We start from the raw sequence: 26,121 nt of genomic DNA on the forward strand, positions 1-26,121 counted from the left end.
TACATTTTCGCTCTGACACAGACATGTTGTATACAAAGTAGGTCAGTTTCAGAAAAAAAAAAAAAAACAACAAAAAAACCAGACACAGTATCTGGCATCCACTTATTTTCATTTCAATTAAGAATTTCCTGCAGAGCATACTCCAAATCAAGTAAAAGATTTCAACCTGATGCCTCTGTATCCTCTGTGCTTGCTCTAAAACCATTTGGTCATTAATTACCATCTTTTGAGGAAAGCTGAAATATAATTTAAGTACTCTCTAAGGTTCAGAACCTTATTCTGTCTCTAAAAAATAAAGGTTGAAACTACACTTATTCAATTCCTTGACAAACCTTTAATTGTGAGAGTAGCTGAGGTTGCAACACCATCCCAATTGAGTATAAAAAGAAGATGGAGCAAGCAGAGCTTAGCTTCACATTTGGAGCTGGTGCTCTCAACAATCCAAAGCTTGCTAGCCCTTCCATGGCCCATGAATAAAGAAAGGGCTGATTATAAAGCCAAAAAGTGTAGGAAGGTTCAGCCTATAAGCAACACATAACACCAGCTTAATGTTACATTTGAATGTAGTAACTGCACTGCCAAAAGAAAAATAGTTTTTTTCTTATTTCCTGTGATTTATCTACTGAATCCTACACTTACTGAACTGGAAGTTCACATCAGCAATTTAAAAAAAAAGAGTCAAATCACGGTCTGTGTTTGTGTGTAGAATACTAATTCCTCATCATCACTGGGCAGCTGTTAGAATGTCACTCTGAAGTACTATAAGTACAGGCACTAATTTGCTTTTAGTCAGCACCATGTGGTGATGGCATTTTGTAAACACTGTAGCCAAACAATTTAATTTGCAAGGTATTCCCTCTGGAAGCTTTGTAAATTGGCTTTGACCTACACCAAAAACAGTTAGGAATCAGAAATTGAAGTTAATCCCAAGCAGATATTTATTGTGCTGCTTAGCTTCAGGCATCGTTACTGGAAGTAGCAGAAGCTACAGAACCTCCCCAGGGGCTGCCTGTTTATTCCTTACTTCAGTCTCACTTTGAGATTTACACTTTTCTTGGCCAAGGAATTTTCATACACTTCCCAGTACCAGGCTCCAGCCTTCACAGTCCTCATAAATTGTTACGGGATCCTTCAGAAGCTGGTCATAAGCAGTCCTTTAAAATCAAAGAACAAAACAAGAAACAAAAAAAAATCACAAAGCAAAAATAACGCTGGCTGGGTAAAAAGTTTAGACCACAAAAAACATCATAATAAAGCATTTAGTGTTTTACTTCTTGTCTAAACTGAGTTCTAGTAGCACAGGCAGTCTTATGTACAATAAAAAGCACAGGTCTGAAATACATTCTGTCAAAATAGCAGAAGGCCAAGAAAGGGTTCCAACTGGACAATCTTTTACGTTAACATAAAAGATTTTTTCAGTCAAGGATCCGATGGGAAGATTGCATGACCAATTTGCTTTCTAAAATGATTGGTGGCTCTGAGATGAGGAGATCATCCTCACCTAATGAAGAGTTCTGCTCAGTGTTCACAAAGTTAGGAATGTTAAATTTTGGAAGACAATGTAGGTCTTCCTCAAACACTCCACTGCTTCTGGGAACCTCCTGGAAGTGGATATTACTCTCCAGACCTGGACCTTTCTGACTCTCTTTTCCTTTGTTCGTATGTTCCACTTCATTAATACAGAAATGGAAAAGTGACTGGGATTCTTCAGCCATTTGATGAGAAAAGACCCTCTCAGACTCCAGAGGTCTTCCAAAATCTGCCACAAAGCTATTCATGCGAAATCTTTTTTCAGAAGGCTCTGCATTGCTAGGGAGGAAAAAGAAAAATACAGTAAACACGAAAGTAGAACTATTTGAGTCCTTATCAGCAAATTTGGTGGTTTCAACAATCACTATGATCAGGAAGAAAGGAAACCCTATGGTTTATCTACCACAAACTTTTAAAGCCAGCAATATTGATTATTTTCTGCTGAAGCTATTTTAAGTCTTGATTTGTCATGATAATTTTCCATGGCAATAAGTTAATGCCAGCACTCTTAAATGGCACTTCCAGTAACCAATATACTGTCATAATCACCTCACTGAATGAGCTTAGAAATACTCTTCAGGATTTCCTCTTGATATCAAGTAGTATCAAGTACTAACATTTTTTTAAATGGCTTATAAGAACACTTTGAGAAGAAAATCCTTGACAGATAAAATCTTTCTGAGGCACAGGCAGCACTGCTCTCACTAAGGCATAGCTTGAGTACTTGGTTGTCCAGACATCAAACCATCTTTTCCCCTGACTTCAATTGATGACATTCAGATTTACAAATTAGAAGGGCTGGAACTAAAGACTGCTCCAAAGACTGACAGTCTTAACAATTCAGGCACACAGCCCAGGAAGGACAGTTAAACATATTTCTTTGGAGTTTTCTGTATAAATCTTAGCTCAAATCAGCACCAATCTGCACGGACTTTGCAGGAGCCATAAACACGTGGGGGTGAGAAAAGCTCAAGCTAGATGGAAGTTATACAGATAGTAATACATTCTTTTTCAGGGTGAATTTATATGTTATAATCACAAAATGCAAGTTATTTGCATCTGAAATGCAGTAGAGGTATTCAGAGGATGAGCAATGAAAATCTAAACATATTCTCAGAATACAAAATTTGTTAAAAAACATACTGTTTACATCTGAACATGTAGCAAATGACACTGGAGTCAGATAATTGGACACCTAAAGATGCACCCAGCACTTAAGAGTTTTTCAGAAAAATGCTTAATTTAATTCTCTCAAGCCTGCAGTAAGAGATAAGTGCCTACATGCTTTTGAAAGCCTCAGATGACACCTTCAGAAATCTACCCTTAAAACCTTCGAGTTCACAGAATGCCTACCATTAGTCTTTCAGGCATAGTTAACCTTAAAGATCTATGCTTCTTAAATGCTAATTTACTTCCATTAGATGATAGAATCCTGTCCTAACAAAATCACTTCCACTAGCCTTCAAATCAAAGCAGTTCTCTAGTTTGTCAAAACTGTATTGGCTCATTCTGCATGTCAAAGTGAAGCATGTAGAGGAAGAACATTTAAACTGATGCAAGACAGACCAGTAACTAATAATCTACTGTATACACGCCAGGATGCAAACAGACTGGAATAATTTTGTGGTAGCCTTCAGAACTGACAACTGACATTTATATCTTTGTAATGCAATAAAAAGCACCACTATATGTCTCCCACATAGTTTTGCAAATCTGTCCCAAGAGTTTCTATGCAGTACTGTGGCACGAACAGGGGAGGTGGCAAATAAGCACAGAAAGAAGAACAAGCACTGTAAGCCTAGGAAGAAGTGACTGCAGAAGAAAGCTTAAAATGCATCCACTAGAGAAGTAAAATTTCTTCATAGGTGCAGAAAGTGCTTTATAATCCAGTGAGCTATGAAGGAGCAAAGGCTGACAGTGCAGAGGGGCACACAAGACTGGCAACAGCAACCTAATCTAAATGGAAGAATAGAAGATGTCAATAAATTTTACAATGACCCAGAATGCTGAGGACATAGTATAAGGAATAATCCTGTGTTCATGAGCAGGGAACATGTGGTCTAATATACAGTGATATTTTTGGATTCTGAAATTCACAAGCACCATCTCGGTATTTTGGAGAGGAATTTTTTTAAACTAGACTAGAAACTTGCACAGTCCTGCTTATTACAATATGCAAGAACACTTCAGCAGATACCTTTTCAGAACACCTAAAATAAGAAAAGCAGCCTCAGAAATCCTAGTTTTACTGTGGAAGGGAGCACAGCCATCTGAACAATCAAATTCCTTTTGCAATATTTGAGCCAACACAACAGTTCCAAAAGTTGCCAACAAGAAAGCAGAAAGGTGAATGACAGACACCTTGAGCAACATACATACTGAAAACCACTCAAAACAAGCAGTTGCCAGTGAACCTACCCAACCTCCCTTTTATGGGAATCTTCCAGCCTATGATGCTGGGTTCTGGTCTGCTGGACTCAACATTAAGCTCTCGACTCTGCCCACTGGACGTGAGTGCGCTGTCAGGGTACAGACCATTTTGCCCAGTATATCATTCTAACTAGATTGACATTTGAGATTCCTCTATAGCTTAAATATCCCTTCTCTCAACAGTCTCTGAAGTGAGGTACTTGGGGTACAAGGGGTACTTGGCAAACGATGGAAAGGAATAAGGAGCCAATCCTCCAAAACAGTAGGGTTTGGTATCCTAAGGGGAACTTGGGCATCTGAACATATCCTTAGTAGCAATCCTGAAGTGCTACCCTGAACCTGAGAAATCTCCCTGAATAAGTATTCAGCAAAAACATACATATATCTGTAGAAGTTTTTGTTTCAATGAGTCTGCATTTCTCTGCCTGGGTTTCACCTTAGAATCCTTAGCCAAAACCAACTGATTTCTTGGGAAAAAAAAATCTCTGTCATTTTTTTACTGCAAGTAGTGGTACAACTTGCCTAAATTGCTGCACGAAGCTTTGAGATTACACCAGCCAGTATTTTTTGCAGATAAGTTACACAAACTCTTGCATTTATGGCACAAATGTATTTTTAAGGACATTTTCACATGCAGAAGCAAAGAAAGCATACTAGCTTCTCCTGAGTGATGAATGAGAGCATTTTTCAGACAGAAATTCAGTAAGATTTTCAACAAAATTTTTTTGTTGCACAAGCAAATCTTCTACATATCCTAATATGCAGGCAAACAAAAGAGAATTGCAACAGACAAAATTTCCACAACGGATTAAATTTCTGCCTCTCCCCATTGAAATCCTGACCCTTCTGGTCTGAGAATGTATCCAATTCTGAACATCTTTTATAATTCTGGAAAGTACATCCTATCATGCCCCTTTATATTAAGCCAAGAAAAGCATATTACTCTGATAGAAAAATCAGAGTATTCTACCTCGGATCCATCCATCTGAGCCCAGTTACACTTATCTCTCACATTAATGGTACTTTAAAGAACAGCCAAATAGCCTTGCTGAAGTCAGAGACACATCCATCAATCAAGCTGGCTTTCTCCCAAGACCCAGGAATCCCATTAACATCTATCTAAAGGAGGGCTGCAAGACAGCCCGCTAATGAAATGCCAAGTCATGAAGAATCCAGTCAGGTGTAAAAATAGAAGATGCAGGCAAGCTAAAATCACACTCTGCGCTGGTTTTACAGGTAGGTGTTGTCCAGTTTTTATATACATGTATCAGAAATAAGAGGACACAAGGATTCCCTGCACTTAGTGTATTCCTGGATGATCCGTGTTCAATACCACACACATTTCATTATCAAACATCAAAAAAATAGTGCTCAGATTTGTTGAGTGCCAACTCAGCATACCTAGTAAGTGGGCAAGCACTCAAGCACACAGATCCCAAAGCTGCAAAGAGGTTTAAAGCAAATACAGAAAGGAATAATTGGGCTTGCTTCAGAAACCGAAAAAAATTAAATTAAGGTTTAGAAAGGAGGGGACTTCTGGAGGTCTCTAGACTGATGACGAAGGCAAGGCCAACCCTGACTTGAGATCAGTTTATCTGGATGTAGAAGCTGACCAGAGATGGAGGTTTTACAAACTCTCTAGACAACCCGTTCAAGAAAATTGATGAAAAATATAGAAAAACAGTGGGAGATACCAAGCAGGCCTCTGCTACCTAAAAGTACATTTTTACAAGTGTAAAAATTTTTACAAATATTCATATTAAATTCTCTCTGTTGTATATTAGACTTGATTACTTCTTCCCCTCTCAAATTATTCACATGGGATACAGATTCAGATGCTCAGCTAATTAACAAGGTCTTTAGGGGAAAGGGGCAGCACACCAACACTTACAAGGACTTTGAATTTGTTTGGGAGCAAGGTTTGTCTGCTCTATAACAGTCTGTAAGGGAAACAAAGATACCAACAAGTCGGATCTGGTAAGCTGAATTCTTCTGCCTCTATTTTCTCACAGAAACAAAACTTCAGGAGCACAGAAGAAGCTCACAATATCCATATGCCCTCTCTAATGTGGCCCTGTCTTTAGAGATGAGCTATTACGTGAAGTTTCAGAGCCAGTCTACATATGATTAAATAGCAAAGGGCCTCCAGTAGGCAGAGATAGGCTGCTTTAAGAAGCAATAAGCACTATCAATTGCCTTTCACAATCAGCTTCTCATCATTGCTACCTGTCTGCAAGTGTTCTCACGCTCCAGAGAGGCTTTTTATTTCTACTTTATGGCACACAAGTCTGAGAGGAGATGTGGCTTCAAACTTTCTTGTGCGAAGGAACAATGGCAGCCTGGGTGCTGTGCAAATGCAGATAAATCATTGAGGCAAGGCACATAATTATCAGCCAGAAAGAATAAGAAATAAAGGACTTTCAAGGCACCCTGGCTTTAACAAACATGGAGCTGATCTGTACTTCAGCATCCACTGGAATTTCTCAGCAGAAACTAAGACACTCTGAGACCTCGGGGGTTAAAGGAAGATTTTGTACAGACTACTGATGTCTACCTTTTAGATTTGAACACACAAGCATGTGGAAACCTGCCAGATTTCAGCTTCCTTCATTTAACATCTGCACTGCATTTTATTTGTATATACTCCATCAATACTCACACTTCCACTCCAAGATAACTTGAGCTCACCTAGAGCTCACCATTTATGTGCAGAACAGTAATCTAAAAGCACCTGTACCTGTTTGGCAGCCTACCCACCAACTTCTTTTTAGCATGACTATGCTAAGATTGTTTGAAATGAAGATAGACTGCACTGATTCATAAGAACGGACTAGAACAAGACCGTGCTGAGCCAGTACAATGTCAGCATTGTCACTGCCTGTTTGGGGGCTGCAAGAGACCAGATGTGCCACTTAGTAGGCTGGATTTCTTATTCCCATTTTCAAACTCACTCTTGATGAGGTGCTCCTGTCTTCGTCAGCAGGGTCAGGACAAAAAACATGAAGATGACAAAAACTGCAAGACCAACCCAAAATCCAATCACAATGGAATCTGGTGAAAAAAGAGAAAACAAGATGATCAGTATTTTACCTGCACTTGCAGAAAGCTGCCTTCCACATACACCATGACTACAAATCCAAAATAATTTGCAGCTTATTCCTGGGCAGCAAAGAGGAAGAATGATCAAATTTATCATTACCTATGTTTAAACAGAAAGTTGCCATTGAAATTCTCATTTCTAGCCTGAATTTTACTGATATGTAGACAAACTAGAAAGAAGATAAAAGAGGGAAGATGCTTATTTCCCTTGGTTAATAAAATAAGAGCAGCTACCTTTGTGATGCCTGGCCCATTTCCAAGCATTGTGCTTTGGAAATAACTTCAGTGCTAGAACTCAGAAGAGAGGTTTATCTGATTTGCAGCAAAATCCTTTGTCTTTGTAGAACTGAACTGCTATTTTAAATTATTTCTGCCCCAGACCATTAGGTTTCTGAGCTTTAATGTATTTCTTTGACACAGTTTCTTTTAGTGGCAAGACAGAGGGTTTTGAAATAAACAGAACCACAGAAAAAACTATTTGCAACTTCAACAAATATCAATAATCAACATATAAACGATATTTTTGGATAATTTTTAATTTGAGTTTCCAACTTGAGTGCAGAAAACTGCAATACAATGTCAGAGGAGCCAAATGGATCTGGACAAAAAAGTCAAACCATCAGTTAATCAAAAGGAAAACACCAATGCAACAGCCAAATACAGAAGTCATTGGCAAGAGCATGGCTTTTTGCCTGTGTGCATAAAATGTACCTAATGTTCTCATTTGTAGCAAATGGACCATAGAAAAATTTGCCAGTCCTACTTAAAACAAATCTATGTCCACTTATGACTTCAAAGTTGTCTCAGTTTAACGACACGAAAGTGTTTGCTAAGGAGGGGGGGATCGGCGAAGGGAGGGCCAGGGGAGCGGGGCCGACCTCCAGACGAGCCCCGCGTGGGGGCTCCAGACGTGCTGTGAGACTCCAAGATGAGTCCGTCCGTCCGTGTCCCCCCCCCCCGCCCCCCAAGGACTATCTTGCTGTATCCCAGAGGGAGTCGGTTGGAAGCTCCTCCGCGGATGGTGCCAGCTACAGGCAACCCGTCTTCGAAAAAATGCTCGCTCCAGACACTCCACGCCGAGCCCGGGCCCCGGGCCCCACCCCTCAGCCATGGACGCAGCGGCTGACGAGGGACGGAGGTGCTGGTCCGTCCAACGAAGAGCAGGGAAACCAAAGAAAAACCGCACAAGGCAGTGGCAGCCCCTGTGACAACAGAGTGGTGTGAGACGCCCTCTACAGCAGGCACCCCAGGGACTCTCACCAGGGGACGAACAGGAGCTCCTCTGGGCCTCGGCAGCTCCCAAGGGCGCCCAGGCAGTGCTCGCAGTCCGCAGACGAAAAAAAAACCAACAAAAACTCCGGTTTCCCTCTCCCCCTCCCCCAGTCTAAAAGGCTCACTGCCTAATGTTCCCCTCCGCCCACCCCCCCCAGCTGTGGCTGCAGGGGGAATGGAGTTTCCCTCACGCAATTTATGTGGTGTCCCGAGGTTATTTGGCATTAAGGCCCGAGCTAGACAAACAATGAAGTCTAAGCCTACTAGCAAGAGACTGTTGGTATGGGAAATTTCACTAGGAAAAATAAAAAAGTATAAAACTATAACAAAAGCCGATCCACAATTGCTCCTGAGGGAAGTTCAAAGTTTCCAGGAGCTTGATTTAGAGAGGTCCAAGTGGGACAAACATATCTCCAGACAACAATCAACTGATAATCAAGGACGAAAGATGCAGAACACCAACACAAAATATGACCAGCTACTTTTGAACTATCAGTTAGTTATTTTTTGTTTATGCAAGTTTTCAAAACTTCCACCGTAGAAGTTCAAAACAATTAACACACAAACATGCAAGAAGGAAGTCTTGGTCAGGACAGGAATCCTTTCTACCCTTAACCCCTCATTACACAGCCACTACCAAACCTCAGAGATCCTCACTGGCTGTAAAACTACATGATGATCTGTCTGACCCAGTGCAGCAGGCACAGCACAGAACTGTTGAATTTCCTACAGCACTAATTAAAGAGAACAAAAACCCAAGGAATCAGCTATCCTGCCTGGCACTTGACCCTAGCTGTTAATCACACTCCCACTGTGAAATATCTTCCATGCTAAAAGGCATATGTGAAAATTGGAAATCAACTCAAATCATTTGTTCTTTCCCTGCGAAGTCAAAATGCCTGCTGCAACCTGAGATTTTCTCCCTGAGAAAATCAAGTCGCTCCTTAATTCCTTTCTCTAGTAAAGTAAGGAGGTTAAGTTTCAAGACTCCCACTGCAATGTTTATTCCATCTCTCCTATGCCACATCTTCCCCTCTCAACACCCTGTGTAAAATAACTAGAAGGCGGTGCAAGTATAGGTCTCCATGATGGGGGAGAGGAGTTTGTAATACCCCTTTTTGCTTAAAGTATACTGGAATGAGTTTATTTCTGTTAATTGTGTGCCCTACTTTCCTTTCAGAACCATTCTGTAAGTATAGCCTGTATGCAGTGGTTCAAGATGCACCTTGTGTTGGACCTTACTAATAGAAAATAGCTCATGATTATCTACCATCCTGCTGGACTTTGTAATACCTGAAAATTTCATCTAAAAAGAAATACTCCCATTAAAAAATTTACCACTTAACCATTTACAGCTACTAGTAATGACCAATTAGTCAGACATGCTTGAATTATATGCAACTGCATTGATAACCAGAATATAAAGTGTGATCAAGATGACTAAAAAATACACACGTAGATTACATTGATTGAGCTGCAAAACTTAATCCATTAACTAAGGGGGCAGGGGGAATTTAAAAAAAAAATTCTGATAAACTACTCCCCAAAAAACTCACACTCACCAGCATTATGTGATGAATAACAAGCCTGTCTTGTGGTTTGTTTGTTGTTCCTCCTCCACAAAGGAATTCCTAAATTTACTGAGCATAAAGCTACATCTGCCTTGCTTAATTGTGCCTCCTGACACACTTCCAACCCTCTGCTGTATCAGTTACATTATTTGGATTTGTTTAAAATACAAGGAGGTGGCCTGAGTTCTCTTCAGTATTTCATTTAGGTCTTGCTCAAGTGCAAATTATCCAAATCTTCTAACTTCTAAACACTTACTCAAAATAAACAGTACATAACACAACTTCTGTTCAAAAAATATGGCATGAGGCACTTACATTTTTAATACTGCCCTAAGTTACGAACAGATTGTAAAAGTATACCATGACTTTCTCAAGTTGCATTTTCAACCTTCCTTTTCTTTATAATAGACTCATCCTGACAGCAGATCTGGCTGCCCTGATCATTCCTACCTATCTTACCTCTCCAATGTTTCTGAGGTTGTCTCTGTTTCAAAGGCACAAAAAAGGATTTTGTTCTTTTCTCTGCCAGTCACAAGTATTTCTTGGATATCTTTGTCTATTTACTTTATAAAGCTTTAATTTACAAAACATCTGGTCCCTACTTTTGTAGATTTTCTGATTTCTAGTTCCTGCTTTCAATCCTTCTCAGACAGAACATCCTTTTTGGTTGGTTTTTTTTTCTTTCCAGTCATATATTTGAAAAGTCACTGTGGCATTTGAATACCTCATCTTCTTCCCACCTCCACTTTTTTTAAGAAATGTATTTTTGTGTATTAGATTGTTTTGTCAATCCTTTTCCTCACAGGTCACTTTGAATAAATTTTTCTCTGCTTTCAGAAACAGTCTTCTGAGTTCCTTTATATATACATCAAATATTAGCAACCTCTCCATGCCTACAGTTAATTAAATCAACATTAATCCAAAAGTGTCCTCCAGCCTTCTCTTGTAGAATTCCTCCTATGTTATGGTTGAAAACAGTGCCCTCTCATTTTGGGTGGAAGACAGTGTATATCAAATAAAGAAGTAATAATAAGAAAAAATCATACACCTCTATCTTTAAGAAGAGCCGGTGATGTTTTACAGCTGGTCAAGTGTTACTGCCAGCCTCCTCACCTAGACTGGAGTCCATTTCCCATTGAGATCTCTGACATAAAAGTTACAGGCATTCATTAACATCTCTTATTTGTAAATATCCAAGGGGTCCCTCCTAATACAACCCTGTGTAATCTCCTCCCCTCCTTCCTCCTCGTCTTAGGATTTCAGAGAATTTCATGTCTGATCACATCACCTCCATATTTCACAACAGTCTCAACTCAGCTGCTAATAGCCAGAACAAGACACATTCCAAGAACATACCATGTTAAGAAATATCATCTCATACACAACACAGACATAGACTGTTCCTTTACTAGATTAAACTCTGCCCTCAGAGGAATGCATGCAGTAACACTGAAGGTAACAGAGCCAACTCCAACCTATCAGTTAAAACAAACACACAAACAAAACTAAAAAACAGAAACAAAAGAAAACCACCAAAAAAAACCAACCAGAAGGGATTTCCTAGGTCACTGATTCAGTACTACTAACGATATCTTTCATCAAGCTCCACCTGAAAAGCAGTTGTTACTTCTGTCCTGTTCTCTAGTAAGAGCTGTCCAGAATGTTCCTGCTCTGTGAACAACACAGCCAGACAAGGAAGCTGAGCTGCCACGCTTAGTATGGCAATCACTTCAATGGCAATCCAAGATCTGATTTGCAGCTATGCCTTCCACAATCCAGAGACAACTATCATTTATATTTTTTCTCCCATCATGCTGTTTGACACACTGAGCTAAAAAGAAGGTAGGTACCTAACACTGCAGCTAATCTTTGCAATTGGTAATATTTGCAATCAGGCTTGGCCTCTGATTAAGTGGAAGTATGGAAGATAATTTAGAAACATGACAAAAGCTAACCTAAGTTTTTCAGGTACTGCTCATTTGTAAAAATACAGGCACTAACCAGCAGACTTTTTTTCAGAAAGAAAAAAAAGGTTAAGTACAATTCAGACTAAAAACCAAATTCTACTTTTTTTTTTCTTTTTTTTAGCGTTAATAACTTTAACAAGTTTCTTCTGCCCCTTGAAGAGCCTCCCCAAAACCTCATAACTGTGCCTAGGTAGCCAAGGGAGATCAGCCTTTCTGTGCTGCTGTTTGCCACTGCAGGCACTACTTTTTCGTATCAGGAATGGCTCATTGTGACAAATGAGACAGAAAGTATGTATCCCACTCTGGAGCAGTGCTCCAGCACTGAAGAGACCCTTTCCCAATACTTTGAAGACTGATGCTCAAACCCTCTCACAGTGTATCCAGATCAGAAACAAAGAAACAAGATTGTTTGTTTCTCTGACGAAGTGCTTGCAAACCATCAGGTAATTCTGAGTTGGTCTCTGTTACTTTTTCCCCCCTCTTTGTTTGTTTTTCCCCCCCACAACCATCTCCTCTAAAAAAATAAGTCATAAAATCCAAAGCCATTGTCTAGATTTTAGATAAATGTTGGTCTAGCTCGACTAGCTTGTCCTAGCTAAATTTTCTCCCAATTCCAACCCATATTTTTCATCTCTCTGGTCCCTATTGTCCACTTATTACTTCTACTGTAAAACAGTATTATTAGAACACTGAATTTAGCACACTCCTCCCATGAGTAAAGTCCCAATGATAAAAGTTTGCTCAGAGGGAGAAAATTCTTCTTTTATTTTAGATCTTATAAAAGCCTTACATTTATTTTCTATGAAGAAAAACAAAAGCAGTAAGGCTGTCCACCACTGCATTTTTACCACTAAAAGGAGCAAGAGCAAAGCAACACAGATCATACCGACTAGTCACCAGAAGCAGCAGTGGCTGTGTCTGCTGTTGTAAACTTTTCTGACAGTATTAGTATTGACAAATTTCTACCACAACCTTGGTTCTTTCATGCACAAGAAAAACAGTCAACAAAAGGACACAGAATAATAAACAATTATAATAATCTAATAAATAGAGTAATACCTCTAATGGCAGAAAATCTTAAGAATTAGGAGAGAGATATTTTTGTACAAAAATCAGTCACAAATGAAGAGTAGGAACATTAAGACAGGAAGCTCAGCTGCAATAAAATATGTCTCTACTGAACTTACATTTATGAGCCTTCAGGCCTTCAAATGACACTGGTCCGTACTCATAGTACTCGTAGTCCCAGGTGTAATCAGAGTTAGATGAGGCCTGGTGGGAAGTTCTATTAGAAGTCAGCCTCAGGGCAGACATCTTGCATCTCAATAAATATGTATCTGTGGATATGAACTGTGTTAATAGAGACTACATACTTCTAGCACATCTTTTGGTTTTATAAAGAATGTTTTCTTATCTACTGGAGCAGCCACTGCCTCATCCAGACAAGGCTATCACATCCCCTCCCATTCCTTCACCCGTCTTAGCTGGCTAACCAACAGTTAACACAGATCTTCTCTTCAGTGGAAAGAAGAAAACTTATTTTCACCTCCACAGAGATGTGTGTAAGTGTACAGAATATCAAAACCAAGTTCCTCTGATTGAATATAGATTTTATAGCTTAAAAATAATACATAATAAACACCACCAACCTCTGCATCTTAGGATGAATGCTGCCACAGACATCTGAGTGGAGATCTAGCCAGACTCAAAGGATTGTGTTGTCAATACAAAGCCCAGCTGGCAGCCGGTTGTCAGTAGTACCCCTCAGGGACTGATACTATGCTGAAATGGAGTGGACATGTGCCAAGTTCACAAATTATGTGGGGGACGGTCAAGAGGCTGGAAGGCAGACTGCTGCTTAGAGAGACCAGGACAAGCTGGAGAAAGGGAGCAACAGGAACCTCATGAGGATCATCACTGCAAATGCAAAGTCCTGCATCCAGGAGGGAATAACCCCACACAGCAGTACAGGCTGGAGGTTGACTGATGGGGAGTAGCTCTGCAGAGAAGGACCTGCAATGAACAACTAGCTGAACACGAGTCAGCCGTGTGCCTTGTGGCAAAGACCACCAAGTGTGTACTGGGCTGAATTAACAGGAATGTACCAGCAGGTCAGGACAAGTGTTTACTCTTCTCTACTCACCACTGGGAAGACCATATACCAACCATATACCAGTTGGTATCCCTAATTATAGAAAAACATAGGTACACTGGGGCAAGTCCAGTGAAAGGCCACGAGGATGGTTAGGGAGCTGAAGCACAGGATGCATGAGAGCTTAAGGATTTGTGCATGAGAGCTTAAGGATTTGGAGAAGAGATGGCTCCAGGGAGACTTTAGTGCTGTCTACAGTGAGTTGGAGGGTGCAGAGATGATGGTGCCAGGCTCTTCTCAGAAGTGTAGAGTAAGAGGACAAGAGGCAATGGACAAAAAATTGGGAAACAGGAAATTCAAATTAGATACAAGTTAAAATTTACCTATCTAGTCAAACATGCTTTGTGTGGGAGGTTGGACCAAATGACACCAAAAGTCCCTTCCAACCTAAATTTCTCTACATTGATAAATGGGCTCAATATGTCACTAAAGAAGGAAAATAAAATGAGTGATTTCCCCCATGGATTAACAAAAACCGCAACACAACCCTAAGCATCCTTAAATTATCGGATAGATATTTCTGTCATTACCACCACTCTGTATTAGGGACTTGCATTTTGCAGAGTAATTTTTTCAGAATATGAGACTGTTTTATGCACACCAAAAAAGAGCACATCTCTGCACAAAACATCTGCTGCAGCAGCTGGAGTCAGGACATCCAACTTAAAACATATTACAAAATACTATTTGTAAAAGTGAGTTGAGCTTTGGGTAATGTTGCATTCAGTTAAAACCCAGCAGGATTGACTAAGGCTTCAAGTGCTAGGAGAATCATACATAAAGAACAAAAATGAGGCACAAAATGAGAAACACATTCACCCAGGGAATATGGACAGCATTTCAAATTTAAAAAAATTGTTCTTTCTCCAACTATTTTACTATGAGCAAATGCTGGCAGTAATGCCTCAAAACAATTTTAAATAAATATTATGCCTGAAAAAGTAAAACTTCATACCTAGTTACAATGTTCATAACCTTAAACACATACCAAAACTTGACTTACAAGTGATAAATCCTTTAAAACAATAAATGGACCTTTTTTCAACCCAAACCAGTTTAGTTTTCACAATAAGCAACCTGACAGCAGGAAAGGTCAGGGGGACAGGGAGAGAAGTGACCAGCCCTATTCTTGGGTCAGGACAAGAAGATTCACCACTTTATGCTCACTCCCCTCCTAGCCACCCAGAAAGCCTCCAGCAAGAATAAGTAGCCCAAAGCACAGAGGAGAAAGAAAGATGGCTATAATGAACAACCCAGTTCATGGGATTCCTGTCCTAGTTTGTTCCCATCTCAGCTTTGTCAGTTGTTTCTTACAAGAGTTTGTATTTCATTTTGTGACTGCACTCCAAGAGACTACATGGTGCTACACAAGGTTCCCACCATTTTTCTTCCCCTTCTCCTTGATGTTTTGTTGATGACATCTTGACAAATTTTATTAGCCCAGTCCTGTTTAAGGGCTGCTTTTCTCTTTTAGAGCCTTCTAGAAAAGTCTGTCATTCATATATTCCTCATAGGCCATCACTAATATTCAGTCACCTCCCTCCTTTTAGTATCATAAAAAGAGCTGAAATCCACAGGCAGTAAATTTCAGAGTAGGGTACATGAACAGTCAAAAATTTTGTTTCTTCCACCTCAGGTGCAGGCAGATGGGATTAATTAGGCCACATGCAAATCTCTCTCCCAGTCTAGTCTCTAGTGCCCAGTTATGGTTTATGGCAAGTATAGCCACCTCCAGAACACAAAGAATCTGTCCCACTTCAGTATGCGGTTGGGACTGGATGCTCCAGAGTTTCACTACTGACTGCCAGCGTTTCAAGATTTACTTTCACTGTAGACAAGCCACTATCAGAGGGAGAGCTGCTAACTGAAACCTGGGTCACCAGCTCCCAGGCTAATCTGTGCTTTGAGGGACATACAAAATACGCCTCTAAATCATCCAGTCATGGCTAGGCTTCGCAAACGAAGATTTGGGAAAGGCTCTATCCACATTTGTTACAAGCACGCTGGTGGCTAATAAGGCCAATACGAGATAGACATGCCCCATTGCAAAAGGCACAGCAGAAAGACTCCTTAGGTGGTATATTCTGCAAGGCACGATTCTTTCTGCGTTGTCTTTTCTCCTCAAGAGTGATCCTGCATGCTTTCTCAAAAGCATCAGCAGCGTTATAGATGGTGTGTCTCCAGGCCTCCCGATTTGAGGCCAGAGTAGACCAGTTATGTTGATCAATATGGTCAAGGCTGAGATGTTGTTTCAGGGAATCCTTGTATCTTCTCTTTGGGCTCCTCTCTTGCGGCAGCCAGTGGCGAGTTCACCGTAAAGCAAGATCTTAGGGAGGCAGTGGTCCTTCATCCTGGAGACGTGTCCTGCCCAGCACAGCTGTGTTCTCAGCAACATGGCCTCAATAGTTGTGACTGCTGCTTGTTCTAGAACAGACGTATTAGTCACATAATCTGACCAGTGGATGTTCAGGATTGTACGGAGACAGCGTTGATGGAAGCATTCTAAGAGTCACAGGTGGTGGCGGTAGATGACCCATGATTCAGATCCATATAAGAGAGTAGACAGCACAATGGCTTTGTAAACACTGATTTTGGTGCTTTTCTTCAAGTGTTTATTACGCCATACTCTTTTATGGAGTTTTCCGAAAGCTCTATATGCCTTTGCTAACCTGTTGTCTATCTCCCCATCAATCTTACCATCCGAGGAGATGAGGCTACCTAGGTAATTAAACTGCTGGACTGATTTGAGCTCTGATTCGCCAATGGTGATATGGGGATGATGGAAGACTTCCTGAGGTGCAGGTTGATAGAGAACTTCTGTCTTCTTTAAGCTGACTTCCAGCCCAAAGAGCTCAGGAGCGTCTGCAAAGCAGGATGCTAAACGCTGCAGGGCTGCTTCTGTGTGGGCAACAAGGGCGGCGTCATCAGCATAAAGCAGCTCCCAGACAAGATGATTTAAGGTCTTAGTGTGGGCCTTCAGTCGTCTTAGGTAGAATAGGCTTCCATCAGTACAGTATTGAATGTAGATACCATCCTGATCATCGAGGTCTGCCGTGGCCCTTTGGAGCATCATGCTGAAAAAGACTGTGAATAGGGTTGGTGCAAGAGTGCAACCTTGTTTCACACCATTGGTAATTAGAAAGGGCTCAGAAAGTGTATTGCCATATCTGAGTTGGCCGCGCTGATCATCATGGAGTGAGATGATCATTTTAAGGAACCTGGGGGGACATCCTAAACGTTCCAAAATCTGCCAAAGACCTTTTCTGCTCACAGTATCGAAAGCCTTGGTGAGATCAACAAAGGTTACATAGAGACCTTCATTCTGTTCCCTACACTTCTCTTGCAGTTGTCTGAGAACAAATACCATGTCTGTGGTACTCCTGTTGGCTCTGAAACCACATTGGCTTTCAGGTGGAATTCCTTCTGCTATAGAGGGTATTAATCTGTTCAAAAGTATTCTTGCCAGGAGTTTGCCAGCAATGGAGAGCAGAGTAATACCACGGTAATTTGAACAGTCTGATTTAACTCCTTTCTTCTTATACAAAGTGATGATGACTGCATCACGAAGGTCTGATGGTAGTAAATCATCCAGTACAGCTAAGCATTAGCATTGTCCCAAACCAGTTTACAGCTCACTTGTAAGCTTTGTCTGTTCAAATACCTCCAAAACCTCAGCCTGAAGCATATGAATACCAACCTTTCATTCTACTTAAAAAGCCAGTCTAGCATGGTGGTACAAGGAGCACCACAGTGAAAGTAGTGAACACTTAGACCTTGCATCTCCTGGGGAGGAGCAAAGCAGGGTGAGCTGGCATGCTGGCCATTTGTCAGGTGCATTTGCCAGGCTGCAGCAGGTCACAGAGGGACTTCAGGCAAGGGTTTCAAGGAATGAGTTCCTCCAGGAGATGCGCTAAAACACACTTTGTCAGGCGTGGAAAGCAGTGATTCATCCCACAGTCTGAAGCATGACAGAGGGCTTCTCCAAATGACTTTGCTGAGGGTTTTTCCGGGGGGCACAGGAGTTGTTTAAGGTAAACATGGAAGCCCCTCTGTTGATTTTGATGTGTATGGATGCAGACAGTCTTTCCTCACTCCAGCTCACTTCTTTCAGGAGCAAGTAGGTGAGCAACACAAAGCTTCACTTTGACTACTCAAGAAACCCCAAAGCAGGGCTGTGTTCAGTGCTGCAAACCAGGAGATTCAGGCAGATCAGTATCCTGGAAACTAAAAAGGGCAAGTGCTCATGGCCTTTTTCTGGAGCATTGGATTGCTCTCTGCAGATAAAGGATGTCAATAGGTACCCAGACACTCCCCATGGAGACCCAACTGCAACTCCTGGAGTTAAATTATACCTTCATGAAAACTTGTTTGTAACCTGTGGGAAAGTTTGTAAGGCTACAAGCTTGCCTGAGAGCTGCCAGTGGTCTTGAGCTAGTTTGACTGTTGGGCTATATTTGCACAGCATCCTCAACTTTGAACTGCAGCAGCAGGGCATCAAACACTGTGCAGTTTGACTATTTGCTTCAATCTGGACATCATCCATGCATTGCATGAGGGTCTCAGCCACTTACCTTTCAAAATGAGTCACTGTAAAAGCAAAACTGAACACACATCACATCTGCAACACAACTTCATGGCTTGCACCATCACTGGGGCCACAAAGGCATATCTGTTTTTGCGTATATCTGAAACTGGCCTTGTATGTAACCAGCAACAACCACCTCCGAAGCTGACCTGCATGCACAAAATAAAACCATGTGGACTGGTCATGTACTGTTCATTTTTGGAGCAAGAGAAATTACCAGTGTGGTAGACACGAGCAACTTTTCAATCAAAAATTTTCAATTAAAAACTACATTTATTTTCTACATACTTCTATTCTGCTTACTGCTTACTTATTCATAGTCTTCACAGAAGTTGCCCCCTTGCAAATTCTGAAGATCCCAAGAGCTAGACATGGGGAAAAAAAGTAGCAACATTTCAAACTGTGAGAAGCCCCAGCCTGAGAAAGCTTAGCACTACACTGATGCATCAGCTCCACCATCTGGGCAGTACAATTAAACCAGAAGTTATTGGCTATGAGAAGTTAACAACTCAGGCTGTTCCCATATTCCCCAAGTCCCTAGACCAGCAACAATATTCTGCAGGGAGGAAAGGGAGCCAGCCAGCCCCACATTCCTTTTTACTTCATCCCAAATTCTAAGAGGTGAAGCCAGAGAAAAAGCAAATAAAAAAACAAACACAAACTTATTTACTCTGCTGCACTGCATCACCTGAAAAGTAATACAGACCCCATCTTTCTACAACTCTACCACATGGCTATCACTTTGAACAAGCTGTGCCACTCCCAACCACAGACAAGGAGGTAGTCTGTAGCAAATTCTTACCCTAATGGTCCTTGCTTTTAATTCTCAAGATCCTAGATGGGCATGATTTGAGATCAAACTTGTGGTCTTTTCAGGGGAATACCCAATCCTACCTGCAATAAAAGAGAGAAAAGCAAGCTATAAAAAAGAAGTGAAATTTAGCAAAAAAAAAAAATGTCTGGAAACTGACAGTACAATTTAAAATCAATCATACACGCCAACTCTGAGTGCATGACACCTAGGTCTTTTCTTGGAGAGGAAATGAAGTACAATGGTGACAGTGGTTATGTTTATGACCAATGTTCACAAACAGCATTATCTGCATGGGCTATTGCACTAAAATAACAAGAATAATGTTGGATTCATCACAAAAGGACTTTATAACACTGGAAAGGAAAAAAGCTGGTTTAGTAACTGTTTAACCTGGGAACTAAGGATAAGAAAGGTAACAGAGTTACAGACATCTGCGCTTCATACTACCGTATTACGCATCATATAACATACATTTTATTATCCTTATAACTGTGCAATGTAAACTAGACTCCAACAGTAAACTATTTATGCATCACACACAAATTCTTATTAAAATATCTTACTTTCCATGTACTAATGCTTAATATATTGATACTAACACTTAATATCCTGTATTATGTGCACTGCAGTGTAAAAATTCTCCACGCCATTATACACAGCTTGCATGCTAATTGTATAGCTACTGTTTGTACTTAGTTTAAAAGTGATAACATTATGACTTTAAAGTAAAATTTAACAAAGACCAAAACAGTTTGCCAACTATTTTCCTAAAGTCAATAACAATATATGCAAACACTAATGCCGACTTAGCAGCTCAACTCGGTAGGGGCCACGTGGAAGTTAAGGCAGAAACTAATATGAAATAATATCATAGTACGAGTTCACAGGCAACTGTATGGATCTAAAAACAAATAAAGCAAATAGTGTGTAAGCTCACTCATAAGCCTTTCTGAGAAGACAAGGAATTATATACCTAACATAGCATCACAGAAGCTCTGTATTCCTTTTGCTCTTAAAAAGTTTCAATCCTGCACTAACAGCAAAGGGACATGGAACGGTTAGTATACAGCTACTGGGACTTGCTCCCAAAACACACTGAAGCTTAGCTTAACTCCAGCACCAAAAGCTTTAAAAATTACAGCTGGCATGCACAGTCTTAAGAGACAGTATTATCTAAAAGTAAAAAGGATTAGCCACAATTCCATTTATTTCCTGCATATAGGGCAGGATTACACAATCAGTACTGAGCCCATTTTCCTTTCCTCACTAAAAGCCAACCTTCTCATAGATGTGCAGGTATGGCAGCTGCAAACCCAAGTTCCCTCAAGATCAACCAGACTGGAAGAAGCCCTATTAGTAAGCACTAAAATATTGAGGCTTTTTCAGTCCTATATTTTTACAAATGCTGACATCAATGTTATATATAAGTATATTCAACAGTTTCCAAAAGAAAGGTTGCCTTTCCCTCAGCTGTTTACAATATTGCCTATTTTAACCTTACTCACTACAAATTTTTCACCTTTCAGTAATGTCACAGAGATCCCAGGCTGATTTGTTATAGAAACTCTGAAGTGAAAGAGCCCTGGCATATCCACTGATAAGGTAAGAGTAAACTGTAATGAAGTTTGCAACTGGCCTGCCCCAAAAGTTTCTGCTTTTGGGCTGTATTATTTTCCTTCATTTTCCTGGCTTAGCAAAGTAGACTTTTTTTTTTTAAATTTTTTTAAATGTCTCTTTCTGTTAGCTTTATTCTTACAGAAAGCTCAGTGCTTAGATGGTGATCTTCTGAATTCCTTGCTAACCCTGAAGTCTGTCAATATGAAGCCTTATTCTGAGCAGAGAGAAAGGAAAGCATCTCCCTGCCACACTATTACTGATCAGCACACTGCAGGTCAACTGGAATGGCTCCATCAGAATACGAGTACCTATAATTTGCTTTTAAAATAACTTCTATTTGTTTTATCATGTAAGAACCTGTAAAAAATAGCAGCCTCCGTAGTAGGGACAGAAGAAATACTATCATACTTTTAATAAGTAAAAGATGAAATTAACTTTTAAAATAAAAAAATCTCACTGAGAATTTATCTCAATGCATAGGGTTGCTAGACTAGATTTACTCAAACCGACTAGACTACAAATTGTGAAGAAACGCTGGAAGCATAGTCTTGCATGTAGCCAGAAAAATGACTGAATCCAAGTCATCCTGAAAGAAGGAACTACTCTTTTGTGAATGTTCCTGGGAAATTCAGCACTGATAAACAGCTAGAATTCCCTGGGCTCCCTTCCTGCCAATTACCTGGGCCTGCAGATATCCCATGCCCTGCAGCAGCTACTGCTGCACAGGCCTCCCTTACCAACCCCACAGGGAGCCCCACCACAATGTGCAAGGCCTAATGCGCAGAGCATTTAAACCCTGTTCATAGGTTTGCACAGCCCAGAAAATGGAAGAGTGTGTTCAGGCACCATTTAAGAGCTCTGTTTTAGATTTGCATCAGTGAAAAAGCCACCACAGCACTGAGGCTGACAAGCAGAGTAGAAGCAGAATACAATTTCCTCTCTCCCATTACGAAATTAAACCCTAATCTTCACGTAACGTTTATCTGGTCTGAAGTACTGGCCACAGCACACTTCCCAAAGCACCTGTTTACTTCTTGGTGGTTCTCCCTGCAGAAATAGTTCTGTTCCCAGGTACAAAAGACCATTTGTCAGAGCTACTCCCACACTTGGGTATCTCACAGCTGGGGTCTGACAGTGCTGTGGTGGAAAAATCTTTAGCTGATGCTCTCACCCACACAGGGTCTGTAAACCATAATCTCTCTGATGCAAAATAACGCTTAAGCTTTTTAATTTGAAAATACATAATTCAATTTGAATCATGTATTACATTTCCTCAAGAAGTAATAAAATAAAATTATGCAGCTTTTCTTGAAAACTTCCACACCTGTATGACAAGCACTTTCTGAATTTTTGTAGTTAGTCTACAACGCGATGCAGAAATTTTGCCTTAATTGGTTCAGTGACAATTTCAAGCACTCACTGAAATGGAGCTGTTCATTAAAAGTCAAATTGTCTTGGGATTTTTCTGAACAAGAACTGGGGTTTTTTCCCTGTCTTTAATCTAATTCTTCCCTCCAGCACCGCTTAAGAAGACAACAATTTATTGTAGTGCCTCAAATGCAGATTTCCTCCCAGGTAAATCAGACAGCAGTACACAACTCACAGGCACATACCTGAATGTTCCCATTCTTAATCCCTGCCACGTTTCTGTGTTACACTAGGTTATAAAAAAGTAACTAGATGCCAGGGAAACATCACTAAAATGGTACAACCATGGCCCATTGCAGTGAGTATGCAGACTAAAGCCTTCATCTATTTGTAATAAGATTTGTAATAAAATTTTACCAGCAATAGCTGCTATTATAGGTTCAAAGACTGGAAATTTTATTTAAACCGTTGAAAAGGTGCAGGAGTATCATCTGTGCTTGACTCAAAACCTCTTCCACCATAATGTGTACATGGATGATCAGCAAAAGAATATGCAGTAAATGACTTTGTCCAGATCTTCATATTCTGGATTTTATTTTCTTTAAAAAAAATTATTTTCTTGCAATAGCTTGATTTGTTTTATACATATTTGGTTGTGATTGATACACAGAATATCTCATTATTTTTGTGAAGAACGGAGCCACACTGTCCTCAGCCAATGGAGATCTGCAGTTCCCTTGGCATCTTTCCAGGTATTTACTCCTGTTGGCAAAATTATCTTGACTCTCTGATTAGGAACCTGAATAGAAAACCACAAATGGACAAGAAAAACAAGCTGAATGTGAGACCATTGCCTGATTATCTCCAAGCAGAAACCAAAACATCTATTTATTTCCACAGCACTTACGTAAATCTGCATCCCTGTGAATACAGCCTCTGGAAAGCTCAAATGAGAGGAATGGAGCAAAACAAGAGCAGCTCCAAGACAGAGCAGTGGGCTGGGAAACACACCTGGAAACAGAACCTGCTCTCTTCAGTGAAGCCCAACCAGCCTTGCCGAGGCAGTTTGAGACAGCGCTGCCACTGCTGCCCCATCCCTCTACCAGCTATGCCTGTCACAGCAAAAGTACCAAACCAGTGTAATGTCTATGCTTCAGTCACCGTCCAGCTTTAAGTGCCAAACAAGGCTGATATGATAGGATGAACAAGGAAAACGTCAGAGAACAGAGACTGCTCAGAGTTTTGACAGCTCATCACTGAGGTGATCCTCTCCAGCAAAAAGGATGGCAGACAGTTCAGGAGAGGGACCTGAACTGCTGTGAACAGTCACTGTCAACAGAGAGGGCTCACCAGAGTAGGAGACCACTGAGATGACAACTATTAAAAAAAGAGACGGTTAAGGAAGAAGGAAGGAAAGGGGGGGGAAAAAAGGAGTATGAGAATCAACAGAAGACTAGGGAAGAGCAGATAGGGAAAGGGAAAAAGGCAAGGCAAAACAGGAGAAGTAATCCTGTATGGTATGGAGAAGAGGTGTCATCCCTTCAGCCTGAAAGTACAATGGGAAGGAGATGCCATCTGAAAAAAAAAAAAAAAAAAAAAAAAGAAAAAAACACCACAAGAAACATACAATAAACTTATCTTGCTTTTTTTTTTCTTCCCCCCAAACGCTTTACGTTCAATTTTTAAGTTCATTCAAATGCTCAGCAGTCAGAGCAAAACACAACATACAATTTGAGAACACTGAAAATACTATCCATGTATTCCAAGCAAGCTCGTGCTTTGTAGCTGTTTTGCTTTTGAATACAGAAGGAATCTCTCCGTTGCAAATTCAGAAAGGAAACAAGCGTTTCTACAGCCGGCATTTTCCACGTCACCCAAACGAACAGTGCCACCTCATCCTTTTTTTAATTATTATTATTATTATTATTTAAAATAAAAGCTGAGCACTCCAGACCTTAAGGCTTGCGGGAGCCGATTGGTCTCTGTTCCAAAACGCTTCAGACACCTGTTAACCGCAGGCTGAACTACGGGAACTCGGAGCTTCCCAAGCCGCCCAGCCGGGAGCACCCACCACCTTGAGCCCTACCGCGGGGCGGGAAGGGGTGGGAAGGGACAGGGCAGGGAAGGCGGGGCCGTCCCCTCCCCGCTCCGCTCGCTCACCCCCTGCCCCGCAGCGACGTCCCCCGCCCGCGCTTACCGCACCGGGCACGGCCGCGCTGCCGGCTCTCGAAACGCCGCTTCGTCCCGTGCGCAAGGCGCAGCCCCCCGGGAGCTTCCTGGCCCCTCCAGCCCGAGACAAGCCGGCGCTGCGGGGGAGCCGGGCGGGATGCTGCCGGCGGGCGGGATGCTGCGGGCTCGCGCCCCGCCACAGCCAGTGAATCATCAGCAGCCGCGGCTTCCCGGCCCGCGCGGGCGGCATGGATCGGGCGCGTGACGCTCCTAGTCCAATGGGCAGCGCGGGCGGGAGCGACCCCGCGGGCGGCCGCAGGTGCGGACAGGGTGCGGTGCCGGGAGGAGACGCGGCCGCGGACAGCGAGCTCCAGGCAGAGCACCAGTCGGGAGTAACCCCTGCGTGTCGCTTGCGTGGCAGGAACTCACACATTTCAAGGGGGAACATCAATTTTGGAAGGAGAGGAATGGCCCGTCCGCACTGGAGGTGCTTGCACAGTGGGAGCCATTGACAGTGGGACCTGGTCGGGGGCAGGGGAGCTTGTGAGAAGTGCTGTCTCGGCTGCCAGGATGTGAAGGGCCGTGCCCTAAATCTATCGCGATTCAATTCAGGCCTCTTGAACCATTTCACAGAGTCACAGAATGGGTAAGGTTGGAAGGGACCAGATGGGTCACATGGTCCAACCTCCCTGCTCAAGCAGGGTTATCCCAGAGCACATGTCACAGAACTGCATCCAGACAGTTCTTGAGCATCTCTAGTGAGGGAGGCTCCACAACCTCTCTGGGCAACCCATCCTGACATCTGATCACTCTCGCTGCAAAAAACCTCAATTTTTCTCATGTTTAATGGAAGTGTCATTTACTTCAGTTTGTGTTTAAAGCTTCTTGTCCTGTCACTGGACACCTCTAAGAACAATCCTATCCCACCTTCTTTACTCCCACCATCAATTCTTTATACACATTTATAAGAGCACCCTGAGCCTTCTCTAAGCTAAGCAATCACAGCTCCCTTAGTCTTTTCTCATACATTTCTTGCCCAGTCCCTTAACCATCTTCATGCTTTTAATCATCCTCATAGTGATCAAGTGTTGTAATGAACAACATGACTTCATTTTTCTATCCGTGGCAAGGAAACAAGTCTCACACACCTGTCCAACGAAGCAACTGGCCTGCTGCAATACCCACACTCTAATGTTACAGCAGATCTTTGATAGTGCTCTGGCACTTACTCATTAGCCCTGTTTTCATCTACTTCTTGATAGGCAGGACTTTGATCTTGGACAGTTCTGTCCCTCTCCAGCAATGGTCATAAAAGCTATCAATACTGTCATCTTCATCTCAAAAATATAGAACTGACACTTATACATGTTCATGATTATGAACAGGAATGTGATAAGCACAATGGCAAGTTGGGAACATCCCATTTCCTGCTATTTCCACTGCGATTGAAAAGTCAGAATGACTCAGGCTTTTGTTCATTTTTCTGTGCCTTAAAAAAATCTGGCATTCAAATTCCCTCTAAAAGAAAGAAGCCTCGTGAAGCCAAT

At 41.5% G+C, this 26,121-nt stretch overlaps 1 protein-coding gene and 1 long non-coding RNA gene across 13 annotated transcripts; one reads left to right on the top strand and one right to left on the bottom strand.

Annotated features, from left to right (window-relative positions):
- Window positions 1-92: 92 nt before the first annotated feature.
- MRAP2 (melanocortin 2 receptor accessory protein 2) lies at window positions 93-24,727 on the bottom strand. Of its 12 annotated transcripts, none has more exons than XM_027696123.1 (8): window positions 24,603-24,727; window positions 19,409-19,500; window positions 18,895-18,971; window positions 18,593-18,755; window positions 13,057-13,206; window positions 6,912-7,011; window positions 1,502-1,809; window positions 93-1,154 (listed from the first exon to the last, which is right to left on the bottom strand). In XM_027696123.1, exons 5-8 carry the CDS (start codon window positions 13,181-13,183, stop codon window positions 1,132-1,134), a joined length of 558 nt encoding a protein of 185 aa, XP_027551924.1. In that variant the 5' UTR covers window positions 13,184-13,206; window positions 18,593-18,755; window positions 18,895-18,971; window positions 19,409-19,500; window positions 24,603-24,727; the 3' UTR covers window positions 93-1,131. The 12 variants fall into 12 exon arrangements, with proteins under 12 accessions (XP_027551924.1, XP_027551916.1, XP_027551864.1 ...); XM_027696115.1 differs by having other exon boundaries at window positions 1,397-1,809; window positions 24,603-24,725; XM_027696063.1 differs by having other exon boundaries at window positions 93-1,809; window positions 24,603-24,725.
- LOC113973715 lies at window positions 12,165-23,984 on the top strand. The gene is made up of 4 exons (XR_003536330.1): window positions 12,165-12,312; window positions 20,947-21,022; window positions 23,076-23,157; window positions 23,306-23,984. It is a non-coding gene; the product is annotated as an uncharacterized LOC113973715 (long non-coding RNA).
- Window positions 24,728-26,121: the final 1,394 nt, after the last annotated feature.

Source organism: Neopelma chrysocephalum, unplaced genomic scaffold (genome assembly GCF_003984885.1).
Source record: "Neopelma chrysocephalum unplaced genomic scaffold, ASM398488v2 Primary Assembly neopelma1_23b, whole genome shotgun sequence".
Lineage (NCBI taxonomy): Eukaryota > Metazoa > Chordata > Aves > Passeriformes > Pipridae > Neopelma > Neopelma chrysocephalum.

What these genes read in the sequence shown, in the direction of transcription:
- MRAP2 (XM_027696072.1), bottom strand. Translation starts at nt 13,183, where the DNA reads ATGTCTGCCCTGAGGCTGACTTCTAATAGAACTTCCCACCAGGCCTCA. An exon ending in AGGCCTGAAGGCTCATAAAT is followed by an intron (nt 7,012 to 13,056) that starts GTAAGTTCAGTA and finishes TTTTTTCACCAG; the next exon opens with ATTCCATTGTGATTGGATTT. An exon ending in ACAGGAGCACCTCATCAAGA is followed by an intron (nt 1,810 to 6,911) that starts GTGAGTTTGAAA and finishes TTTCCTCCCTAG; the next exon opens with CAATGCAGAGCCTTCTGAAA.